This window comes from Miniopterus natalensis, chromosome 1 (genome assembly GCF_054644295.1).
Source record: "Miniopterus natalensis isolate mMinNat1 chromosome 1, mMinNat1.hap1, whole genome shotgun sequence".
NCBI lineage: Eukaryota > Metazoa > Chordata > Mammalia > Chiroptera > Miniopteridae > Miniopterus > Miniopterus natalensis.
The window spans coordinates 11,174,694-11,188,056 of record NC_142081.1 but is presented as its reverse complement, the minus strand read 5'-3'; the positions used below and the strand labels follow the sequence as shown (position 1 = coordinate 11,188,056).

General features: G+C 40.1%; 1 protein-coding gene across 1 annotated transcript in view; it reads right to left on the bottom strand.

Moving 5' to 3' along the window:
- Positions 1-2,598, bottom strand: part of LOC107534861 (EMAP like 5) — a 47,242-nt gene extending 44,644 nt beyond the window's left edge. The window contains exon 1 of the mRNA XM_087818667.1: positions 2,402-2,598. Within this exon, the coding sequence (XP_087674793.1) occupies positions 2,402-2,598 (197 nt within the window). The remainder of the gene's footprint in view (positions 1-2,401) is intronic.
- Between the last annotated feature and the right edge of the window lie 10,765 nt (positions 2,599-13,363).

The window sequence follows — 13,363 nt, the reverse complement described above, 5'->3', positions numbered from 1 at the left end:
GAGAAGTATAATAACATGGGCAAAGTGGTAAGTCACATGGCACCATCATTAGCAATACTAGATGTAGTAAGATGAAAAAAAACTGGCAAGCAAATGATAGACTGCTTATGATTCATTCTTTACAAGCAATATAGCATTTACATTTTCAAAACCTAAAGAAAATGACTTGCCTATTCTGGTTAGCCCCAGCATAAGTCATATCTGACCAATAAGTTTTACCTAAGTTTCAAGAAAACGTGGAAACGAAACAGATGATAAAAATAGCACTGACTTTCTATTACTAAAGCTAACATCTCAATAATATTGTTTTCCACTATGCATCACATTTACAAATATTACACTTTTAGCTGTGGAACAATTGAAAAATTAACTGGAGTACTTTCTGTACTTATGTTTCAAACACTGAACTGAAAGAAAATGGAAAGGTTTGAACACTTCCCTGATCTATTTCACATACAATAATGATCTGTCATTGTTCCAAATAAAATTTCCAGAGCCCTTTGACTGATTTCTAAGCTATAGTCTTAGTACTGTATTAAATTTGTGCCAACAATTTCAAGATACCACATGATTCAGATTTTACTATCCCATTGCAATTATTCAGGAAACCTTTTTATTGTTATAAATTGTGTTAAGGGTAAATCTTTTGTATATATAAAAGTAATGTGCCAATTAAAAATAATTTGAGACAATATATGGGTTGTGCAACTATATGTATCTATTTATTTATATCAAAGGAAGTCAAAGGCATTATGGTCCTGAGAGTTTACTGAAACACAATCGTAAAAATTCAAGCAGTGCGACATATGACATAGCTTCCGATTCCTGCTGGAAGAGCAAAAGCACAGTACTCCATCAAATAAATCATATCTAGATCTGAAAGACCCTCATACAATACTGCTCTCAAACACCAAGGAGTACAAACTATAGAAGTACACTCAGAGAGGACCTCAAAATCCTTCCCATCTCGCCCTCCTACTGAATTCAACCTAAAAGACTAGAGTACCTGGAGAAGGGTTGCTTCATCCAGGCAAAGCTACTATTCCATGTATGGTGGGTGACCTAACACATGGAAAAGAAACTGTAAAGGATTAGCGAAAAAGAGCACTGGAATGAAGTCTACTCTTGGGGTTAACAACAAACAGAAAAACCCAAAGCACACCCCGATTCCCTACTCCACAACCTCAATTTCTGCTCTGCTAATCTTCACACCTTCTTACCCTGGTCTCGTGTTGGGCCCAGGCCTCCTTTCCCCTCTTACAGTTAGTTCACAGATGTGCACACAAAATACAAGAACTCTGGTCATTTATGGAGTTTATGTTTCTTGCCTATCATACGCCAAGCCCAGATACGGATTTGAAATGCCCAATTTAAACCCTGTGGAACATATTAAATAAGGGAGTAAATAATGCAGTCACCAAACCCAATCACAGAACTTCTGTTAAAAACCCAGGAAGCGGCACACAAACACATTCTCAAAATACTTTAAGTATACGCTCCTTCTGCCAAGGACACGTATGCTGTGCTTGGGGCAATCATTAAGGGCCTGGAATCATTTCTGCAGCTTTTAACTTTATTTGCCACAAAACTTTTGCTGAGACACTGAAAATCACATTTCAAACACACCTTTCCCTAGAGAAATGTCAACGAGCACTGGGACCAACTTTAGGATACCGCCCAAAGGAGAATTAAAATGCAAAAAAAAATAAATAAATAAAAATTGTGATTTAAGCAAAGAACACAAAAGTAAACTTACGTAGTTGCAAAGAAGAGGAAACGCTTTCAGATGACACCTAGCCCCAGGCTGCCTTTAGGTGTGCAAATGCTAGTGTCCAGCGAACTGCCTGAAGGTTGCGGGGTTCCTCCTCTATCTGCCGATAACCGCAGGCAGTGAAACCTGAACTGGTCCCTGCGGCCACGAGGCGGGCGCCCCGCCGGAGGCCGCCGGGCGCGCTCCCCGGGACGGGCGGCGGCTCGCGGCGCGGGCTTTGGGTCCGTTCTCCGCGAGGGAGAGGATTGCCCCCCGGCGCTTTAAGCATTCGTTTGATGAAGAATCTCAGGAGGGATTTACAGCAGTAAACTGCTACCCAAAGAACCTTTTCGCAGTTTCATAAATTTGATGGAGGGGGGAGGACACAAAGCGGTCACACGAAACGCCCAGTGCGCCCGCGGCCTTGGTGTCACCGCCCCGAGGGAGACTCTAGAACCCGAAGGTGGGGAAAGGCGCTGGCAGGGGGCGAACAGGGTGACTTGGGGGCCAGGACACTTGCGGGGCTCTCTCCGCAGCGCCGCTCCCCGCAGCGCCGCGTCACCGCACCCGGGAGGTCCGGCGAGTGCCAACTCCGAGAACCGTTCGCGGCGGCGACCGCGGCCGCCCCCGCCCCCGCCCCCGCCCGGGTACCTGATGATGTCGTCGCTGTGGCCTCGGTAGAACTTCTGCCGGTGCTCCCGCGGGCTGTACACCACGCCGACGCCCGCCACGAAGTACACGATCTCCTTGGCCGCGGTGTAGTAGAGGTTGTTGCGGCACTGGTGGCCCCGGTAGCCGTACACCCACTCGAGCCGCAGGTGGCAGCTCGGGGCGCTCCGGGCCGCCATGTCGGGGCGCCCACTCCACGCTCCGGCTCCGGCCGCTGCGGGCCGGGCGAAGGAAGCGCTGGGACTGGCGGCAGGGACTCGCCGCCTGCCGCGCCCTCTAAGCCGCGCCCGGCAGGTGCATGTCGCTTCTTGAGGCCGTCGCCGCCGCCTCAGCCCACGGGCGGGAGGAAAACCCTCGCCTCGCGGAACATGCTGAGGGCCGCGGACGCCGCCGGCCGTCCAGTGGGTGCCGCGCGCCCTTCGCCCTCCTCGGCTCCCTCGTCTCCTCAGCCCGCAGCGCCCCGGCACGGAGCTGAGGCGAGCGCGGGCCGGCCTCCCGCCTCCGCTCCTCAGCCGCCGCCCGCGCACCTGCCGCCAGCCCGAGCCACCTGCGGCGTTCGCACCCGGCCGCGGCCTCGTCCCACCGCCCCGCGGGCCCGCGCCGCGCGCCCCCGAGCGGGGGGGGGGAAAAAAGGGGCCTCGCGCGGCCCCGCCCCTCGCCGCCTACGTCGCGCGACGGCCCCGCCCCGCCCCTCCCAGCGTGGGGTCGTGGGAACGCGCGGAGATCCTGGGGGTCGCGGCGGGGTCGCGGCTCCGGCGCCGTCGCCATCCTCCCATATGTAGACCCGCTACCCGGGGCCACGACGAGCGGGACGTCCCGGGCGCCCTCACCGCGCCCCATCCGCGCCCGGGAAGCCGAGCCCGCACGGAGACGCCCAGGTCGCGGCGCACCCGCGGCGACCCCGACCCGCTGCTGGGAGGCCTGGCCCGGGAAGCGCCGGCCGTCTCGCGAGGCCCCTGTACCAGGCCGGGACGGCGAGTGCGCCCGGGAGAAGCAACGCAGGATGCTAACCTCATTTTCCCCCTTTCTGATGCGCGCGCCCGTGTGTGCGTGCGTGCGAGTGTGTGTGTGTGTGTGCGTGTGCGTGTGTGTGTGTGTGTATGCGTGTGCGTGTGTTTCGTGCTGTTTCATAGTGCTCACTGCACCAGACATTGAGTGGGGATAACGCCTCACTTCTTGACTGTACATTTTCTCATTTGTTGAGATGACCTCAGAACTGAAGGAGTTTAGATCGTAAAATGACATGCCAGATCCTATTGGTTAATAAATAGCAGCGGCCCACCTGGATTTTTCAGTATTTCTATTGAGAACCAGTAAGCTCTTGATAGAGCTTCTAGCAATGGCTTGAGTACCGTGATCCTGGAGAAGGCACCGGCAACGAAAGTACCGGGAGCAGTGGGTTCCCGGCTATGTCCGTTTTCTGAAGTGCCCTCTGTCTCACAGAAATATGGCCGAGGCTAAGCAACACCTGCAAAAAGTAATTTGAAATCTGTATTTTAAGAAGTTTTAAATGCAGGATGATAGCCACAAGGTTTACAACAAGAAAAGCTAACAAAATGCTAATATGAATCCTCCGTGTCTAAAAATCACTGTTTTGGTTTCTCCAGGGAATACTAAGACTTGGAAATCTGACAAAAGCTAGGATAAACTGGCATCTTTTCAAGGACCGTGACTGCTCAAAAAAGGTGATGATTCCTACATGGCACACATACCGTGGAATGGATGTTACACAGTCTCTACGTCTTCAAAGATGCAAATTGCCAATTTCAGACAAGAGGATACCTTTTCAGTTTGGGTTGTGACGTCTAGTCTACATGCAGGGGAGAAGGGCCATCTCAGAGGAAGGAATCTGCGTAAGTGCCATGCAAAGCAAACTAAAGAAGTGAGCCAGTTTGGTGAACACTGCTAGGAATGCTGAAAATAGAAATCTGGTTCACTGTAGTTCACCGTTATCATCTAACAGGTTAGTGAGGAACTGGGATGCAGGAAAAACCGACTGCAAGAACTTCATAAAATGTCCAAGCTTTCAGATGGCCTCAAGTTTATTACTTTTGCAATTCCCAGAGTGATTAGTTATAAGACTCTTGTAATGAAAAGGGCCCTTGTCCTAGTTTCCAGGAGCAGCCAAGAATTAGAAGAGGGTAGTGAGCAAGACTGGGAGAAATGTGCCCCCTCTGCAGCGTGTCTTTGGCTAGAGGTAGCAAGAATCTTAGCAGAAAGGCAGGAAGAACGCAGACTGGGTTTCTGGCACCTGCTGGAAAGAAAACTAACTCAGGCCTGAGAAGTGGCTTTGAAGCCGTAAGACCAGATTGCCCTGGTCTTTGTCACCTATATTTGTGTTTTGTTTTTTAATAAGAATGTTTGCTAACTCAACTAGTGACTTCCTTGAAAATCCCTGGTGAGAAAAAGAAAAAGTTGATGATTTAAATTTAAGCAGAGAACTTAGTGAAAACGAAATATGTTGTTGCTATACATTTGTGGTACATTAATTGCTGGTTACGTGTAATTTTTATGAGATGTAGGGAGGTGAGGAATAAATAATATTTTCCTGTGTCTTAGATTTTTCAGTAAAATGTGTTCTGGATCCCATGATACATATTTAAGTACTCATATTGATAACAGATTTAAATAATTTATTTTTCCATTATCATATTTTCCATTACGATTTTTAATGACCCAAGGGTGGAGTGTGAAGCAAAAACATTCTTAATTAAACCATCCTCAGCTGAACTCAAGACCAAAGGGACAGCTGAGGCACAAAGGTGGCTAAAAAAATGAAACATTCATGAATATTAGAGGGGGGAAAAACTGGTTCGTTCTTACCCCTGCAACTTAATATAATCTATTACTAATGTCACGTCAGAATGCTTAATCAAGCTTCTATTGCTAAATGAGATTCCACCATCTGTACCCTTGGAAAGTAACGGAAATCAGGATGTAGGAGAAGGACCCCCTAATTCTACATGTCAATCAATGGATAGACACTTGTTAGGCATTTTTAAATATAAGCCACAATACCCTTTGGTAGTCTTTTTCATGAAACTTGAGTTCCTAGTATGGAGTTTTCTATTCTGGAATATTTCTGAAATTAAAGCAAATAAATTATTTGCTGGCTACCAATTTTAGCTACCCTCATGTCTACAAAAGAAATATAAGACAAAGTACATAAAACCTAAAAGCCAAAATTCACACTATTAATTCTAGCTAGTTAATTCAGCCAACTTAGGAATTATAATGATATTTTAATAAGCTATCCATAAAAATATTTTTGTAACCATACCTTTAATTCAGATGTTTTATGTCTAGAGCCTAACACAGTGCCTGACACTATAGTAGATGCTCCATATACCTTTGTCAGCCATTAGGTATAAAAGAGCATATTTGGGTAGTCACAATAGGATTCCTTTTCATTTTCTTTTTTTTTTTTCTTTTCATTTTATCTTGAATAGCTGAAACTTCTAAAAACTTGAGCTTTTTTCTGATCTCCAATACTATATTAGTCAGGACTTCTTTGGTTGTATTTAACAGAAACCCATTCAAAATGGCTTGAGATAAAAAGGGAATTTTAATGCTTCATAGTTGTGCAAAAAAATAAACTTAGGTGCAAAGTATTTCTGAAGAGATTTGTCTTACGTTGATTTTGATGTAGGTGGACATTTCCTGGAGAGGCAAATACAGTCTAGTTGTAGGTAGTACAGTTCTAGAAAAGGAGATGTGATAATTGAAGATAAAAGAAGATAAAGCCAAGATATTAAAGACAGGGCTGTAGTAAAATGTCATGTACATTTTAAAGTCACAGACTTTACCATACTAGGAAAGCATTTTAGTCAACAAATGAAGCACTATCTCTAAGCAATATCTTTACATTTGTAATGTGAAAGTGGTATTCTTTCAGCTATAGAAAGCCTATTGTATACTTTCCAGCACAAACTAAAATACCAATTCATTTTAGACTGGATCTCACCTTGGATACAATAGTTATTTTATTTTGATATGAAGTTTTTGTTTCCTCCCATTTATAAAAATTTTAACTTTAAAATAATTTCAGATTGACAGAAATGATAAAAAATAATTCTTGTATATTTTAATTTTTATCCATATCCATGATTCCATGAATATTAACATTTATAACATTTCCTTTACCTTTCTCCTTATGTGTGTATGTGTAAATATATGTATATGTGTATGTATATATTTATATACACATGTATATGTGCATGTATATATGTAAGTGCTTTAAGAGTAAGGTATAGACATAATTCCCCTTTTTTAGTGTGTATTTTCTGTTTAAAATGACATTCTACATAATTACAGAATAATTACCAAAATCATGAAATTAACATTGATACAATACCATTATTTAATCTACAGATCTTATTAAAATCTTGCCTTTTTCCAGTTAATATCCTTTATAGGAAAAAATTTTAAATCTGACCTAGAATTCTATTCACATGTTGCATTTGGTTTCCATGTCTCTTTTAATATGGAAAAGTTTCTGAGTCAGTCTTTTTGTAGCTCCTCTCATCTTGATATTTTGAAGAATGCAGATAATTTATTTTGTAGAATATTCCTCAGTTCGTTTGTCTGATGATTTCTCAATACTAGATTTAGATTATACATTTTTTTTGGCAGTAATACCAAAGCAATGTGATGTCCATCTCAGTATATCATATCCAGAGGTTAATGATACATATTTGTAAGATACTGCCTACCAGGTTTCTCCACTATAAATTACAATTAATTAAGTAGTATATTGTGGAGAATTAATCATAAATTTTAATATAAAATTTTGATTCATAAGCATTGGCAAATAAATTGATAATTAATAACTGCAGTTTGATATACAATCTTTCAAGGCATGCTGTTCATGAAGGGTGCTTGAGGGATAATAAAAAGATTACAAATTACTGATTTAGAATATAATTCTTTTGGTCTCTGAGTGATAAAAATGCGTGTGACAATATCTTTAGTTTGTTCATGATGTTCATTAAACTCTAGAGAATTTTCTATGAATGGTTAGAATAAAAATCTTAGAATAATTCATTTTGTTAGAAGGACAATCTAGTCTATTATATGTTGAATTTTTTTTTAATAGGACACAATCAGGCATTTGAACATTGGTACATTTTGAACACATTCTTTCATGCAAATTAATTTTTGTTACTCATCTTTTTTAATTCTCTTCTATCAATGTTTAAAAATCAGATAATACACAAGCCTGAAAAGAAAAATTTGATTATAGAAAGCAAACATTATGACTCTCATAATTTATGTTGACCAATATTCCAATATTTCTCACATAGTACATTATTAGACCTGCCAAATTTTGGAAGACTACAAGAGAAATGGTCCTATTTCATTCATTCTTCAATGAATTATTTGAGCTATTTTTTTCTTCTTTTCTGAGCAGGACTGTAAAAAAAAAAATTAAAACTCCAACAAATTTGAACAGTTATTTAAAGCATTAGCCTAGAAGTAAAGCAATGGGCACAGGTTAAAATGGACAACTAGAGAGAAGGGGGAAAACTTAACAATGTTGAAAATAGATTATAAAGTATATGTAAGAAAAGCAATGTTAATGTTAAACATTGCTGAAAGAAGTAAGTGTTAAACTAAAAAGGCACATAAACAGTATGGTCATTTCAAAAAAGAGTTGCAGGATATCCCCAAAAGAAGCAATGACTTGACTAATTAATGATTCTTATCAAAACAGGAGCTGAACAGGACAAGTGATTAATTCAATGGCATTGTTTGCTCCCAGTGTGATAGACATTAAATGAACTTCATTTGAGTTTCACTGAACTGGCAGATCAAAAAGGAGACCAGCATCACAAAAGGTATTATATAATACTTGTTACAGTGTTATTGTTATCAGAGGTGAAGAGTAAAGATTTTTTTCAATCAATGTCATACACAGTGACTGGTAATATACCTAGATGAAAATCTGTACCATAGAATGGAAGTCTGGATTAGTTACATATAATCATGGGTCTTACCTTCTGGAATAAAGATAACAAACAAAAAAATGCAATGGGCTAAGTTTAGATTTCAGAAAAAGTGTCAGAAATCACCTTTTAGGAAATACTCTACTGCAGTAAAAAGAGAACAAAAAATGGCTTTCAGCCAGGTGATCACAGAGAGAAGCAGATGGATATCCAGGGGAAGAATGTGGCTGTTAGCAAATAGCAAGCCCAAGATCACCCTCTAACTCAGTCAAGAACCAGCAAGGAGGTCTGTAACCCCTGAGTGAAACAACCAAGTCAGAGGGGGTGAGACATGGTCAGAGGTAGCCAGGACCTAGAACTGTGGGACGTTTAGGACTTGGTAGGGAATTTTGATGGTGGTGGTACAACAGAACTTTTTTTTTTTTTTTAAGAGGAGTACCCTAGCCAAATCAAAGATATTTTCTTATTGCCTTCTTTTTGTACATGTATATGTGTCCTTGTGGCAGATCAGAGTAGAAGGCAAGGATGTATGAATACAGTGTATATTGTATTACAAAAATCAGTACTTCTAATTTTGCATTTTAAATATGTATACCAGGTTTCCTTATACCATTTGATGTGTAGATTTCAGTTTGATCGAAATGTCATTGTTTTAGCTTGAAAAAACTCTAGGTCTACTTTAAAAAAGGATTTTAAAAGACTCTGCATGATGCCTTACCAATGAATAGAAAATAAGGCACTCTTTCCTGTCACTTTCAATCTCATGAGGATAAGACGCAGTCAGAAGTGGTTGTCACATAAATAAAATTCATACCAACAGAGTTCTAAGCTCAGTTCAATTGTTGGAAATTAATTCATTTTCAGACTTCAGAATCTGATTTTCAGAGTACAAGAAGCTTGATGGAAAAAGCAGTTGAATGTAATCAGCCTCTCTTTATGTGCTTGATTTCAAACTGTTTAGGCCGTCATATGTAATATGAATCAGAGGGACTTGATAAATATTTCCAGGAACACTCTAGATGGCTCACCTTAGTGGGTGTGTAATTGCCTGTGAAATTCAGACTGAAACAAGCAAAGTTAGAGTAAAAGGGAATGTTTAATAATTGTATTTCTGCTTTCTTAAGACCTTTGCCAAGATAACAGGTGATGACTTCATTGGAGAGCCACAGGAGGAAAATGGGTCTTGGCAGATGGTCAGTAATTTGAGGTGAGTGTAATGCATCTACAGAAATTGAGAAGCATTTTATTTATTTGCAGGGATGTCACTCGTTTTACAGTGCTTTTTGCTTTGGAGTTTACTATAATAGTTGCAGAATGTTAAGAGAATATTTCCCACCAGGTTAGGAAAAATTATTGTTTAAGTATTTGAAGCCAGCAATATTGGATTGTGACTAACTTCATAGCATAAAATAGTTTTTCTGTGAATAAGGGCTCACATGAGTTTGAAGACCTGAAAAAATGTAAATGTTTGTAAATAAAGTTACAGCAATTAAAACTGTTATACCTTCATAAATACTGACCTTCACATCTGTGGCCCTGAACACATAACCCAGAAACAGTATACCATCTACGCTAGAATTTAGCATACAATGAAGGTAGCATTCCAAACCACTGAACCAGTGTCCAATAAATTACAGAATACAAAATAAATATTAAAACAACAACAACATGAGAGCTTTCCTACATGACAAAAGTTCCTAGAAAAACAATTATCAGCAATTGGCAAATAATAATAATGTTGGCTTTTTCTCCCCAACAGCGAAACCTCTTATTCTGTTCACTGAATTGACAAATTTTCTAAGCAAGCTCTCCATGGGGTAATCTCGTTCTCTCCATGGAAAAGATGTATAATTATATGAGTCTCAAATTTTATCTCCACCCCTGACCTCTTTTTATGCTCCCTGACATGTATCTATGTCCGGCTACCAACAGAACATCTTCATCTCGCTGTCCCCAAAACAAAAACTTAAAATCATTATACTCCAATTGAGCTTAATCTTTTTTTCCTCTACCCATTCCTTCGCCTTCATTCTGATCTTGGTGAATGGCCCCCTTATTCATACACTAACTGCCCTCCATATATCCAGTGTCCAAGTCCTATTGATTCTATTTCTTTTTTTTTAAATCCTTGCCTGAGGATATGTTTTTATTGATTTTAGAGAGAGGGAGGGAGAGAGAAAGAGAAGACAGAGAGAGAGATGAGAGAGAAACATTGGTCTGTTGCCTCTTGTATGTGCCCTGACTGGGGACAGAACCAGAAACCTAGGTATGTGCTCTGACTGGGAATTGAACGCACAACCTTTTGGTGTACAGGACAATACTCCAACCAAATAAGCCATCCGGCCAGGGTGATTCTGTTTCTTTAATAAATTTGGGCCACTTCTGTCCATCTGCATTACTCCTAGAATTTTGCACCTTGACTCTTGCAGTAGTATCTAAAGTGATCTCCCTGCCTTCACTCATAGTTATTCAAGTTGTTTTTATCCTGGTAAAACTTCTCTGGTGGCTTTTCATTGAATATGCAAACTCCACTGCATGATGTTCTCCACTCTAGGTGATCTGTCCTCAGCCCACCTTTGCCTCTTCTTTCCTTCATCACACACTTTCCTGGTCACATGACTTCATGCTGTTGTGCAGCTTTTCCTGAGCTGCTGACTGCAGAGTTCTTAACCAACCACCCCATGCAAAGATACAATCTCCCCGTACTGTGCCTTCACTGTACCTATTTACCCTGATAGGTTCTATTGAACTTATTTGTTTACATGCATTATTTCCTCTGTATCCCTTGTATTTCATAGTATGTATTTAAAAGCATTTTTGCATAAATATCAGTATCAATAGATATTTTATCAAACACCTCCACAAAAAACTGGAAAATATAAACAACCTCTAATTTCTTTGGTATTTCCTCAAAATACTCCATCTCTAGCATGAAATAAATGTTGTCTGACAGAAAATTGAGGAGATCCCTGGTTGCATACATTGTTGGTTCCCACCCCAGTGCGTTTCTATGCTTCCGTCACTGTGACTTTTACTTCTCGGTAAGTCCATGCAGCCCAGTGTGGCTCACTTCTGTTACTAACTTCCTTTCCTGAGTTCAGGAGCCCAGCTTAGGCTCACTCCTGTTGCTGTGATCTTGTTTCTTCTAGTCTAAGCCCACCCTTTGTCTCACTGTCCCAAGTTTTAATAAATGTACCTTCAAAATCACCTGGACTCTTGTCTTGAATTCTTTCCTACATGAAATCAAGAATCCACACCTTCCAAAACATGCCAGGCAGACTCACCTATGCCCGGTCACTTTCCCATGACAAGGGGCTCAAATATATGAAATCTCACTTCAGAGGCCACTTCTTAATCACCACCCAATATTGATTCCTAATTTGCCTGAGAAAACACAGTAAGTCTGAACTGAAGTTCAGTGTTCTTTCCATAACTACTCTTTATACAAGGAAGGGCCAAAGTAGGTTTACAGTTGTGAGTAGATGAAACAGAGTTTATTCTTGTATTATTGTTTATAAATTATTATTTTCCATATGAACAACTGTAAACCTACTTTTGCCCCACCTTGTATATAAATATCCTTGGAACAGGACACCTGTTCATCTCTGCATTCTTATCACCAAGCATAGGGCCTGCCCGAATACTTGTTGACCAAGAGAATATCTTATTTTATACTTTTCCTTTTCTTTTGGGTTAAGTTTAAATGGCCTGAATAATTCCAATGTAACATTTAAGATAATTTAACTTTGGCATTTAAAGTTACATTATCTTCAGTATTTGATCTCAAACCAAGTTAACCTAAAGGGATATTCAGTTGCTAGAGAGCAAAAGATAAGGATCCATGAACTGAGATCTGGCTCTGATTGTGAAACTGACCCTTTCAGAGGAATTGCCTTGTTTTGCTATGCTTCATTTTCTCCAGCAGGAAAATGGTCCTAGTAATTCTTATCTACCCCCTTCACCTCTTACAACTACTATTTCTTCCTATTAGTAGCATAATATTAAAAAATGGTTTCTGCTTTTTGGATTAGAAATGATAAAAAATACACATTCATAAAACTAACAAATATATGTACATGATTTAAAAATAACAAATGTTTATTACCTTTTAAAGGTACATTTTATGCTACATTTAGACATAATTAACATTCTGCAATTTGCTAAGTGTTCTACAATTTTTATCATCCATTTAACTTTTCTGAAAAAGAATAACCTTCTGAAAGAAGCTAAGATGAATTATTTGCTCCTAAGATATTTAATGCCTCTATTTTTCCAATATTTAAATATATATATACACACATATATGTATAAGATTTTTGTATCCTACTTATAAAAATCTGTTTCTCTCTAGGAATTTGGCAATAATCCCAATATACAAGGCCATTTAGAACTCAACACAGTAGTTATTCAACCCTGGTTGCCCATTAGAATGACCTGGGTAACAAAAATATATTGATTCCTCAGTCCTACCTCAAACCATTTAAGTCAGAATCTCTAGGGATCGACTTTAAGCATCTGTATTTTTAGAAACTCCCCAGACATTCTACAAAATTCTTAACCAGCGCTCTTCAAATTTTTCAAGGTCATCTTAAACAATGAAAGTCTGAGAAACTGTCACAGACACAGGAGACAAAGGAGACATGATGACTAAATATAATACAGTATCCAAAGTGGGATCTTATGAGACAAAATGATATTAGGGAAAGTTTCTGAAATCTGAATAAACTGTGGAGTTAATAGTAAGCAATGGTGGTTCTTTAGTTATGTAAGATGTTAACAACAGGGGAAACTGGGTGGTGAGTGTAAAGGAATTCTCTACTAACTTTGTAACTTTTCCATAAATCTAAATCTATGTAAAAATAAAAAGTTTTTTTAAAAACCATGTCTAGTATGGAGTCAGAGTTGGGAATCACATTGAATATACTTACATTGTACCAGAAAACAAAAAGACCCTGTGAAATATTGAGCCCAACTGCCAAGTGCCGGCACGTGCAGCTCT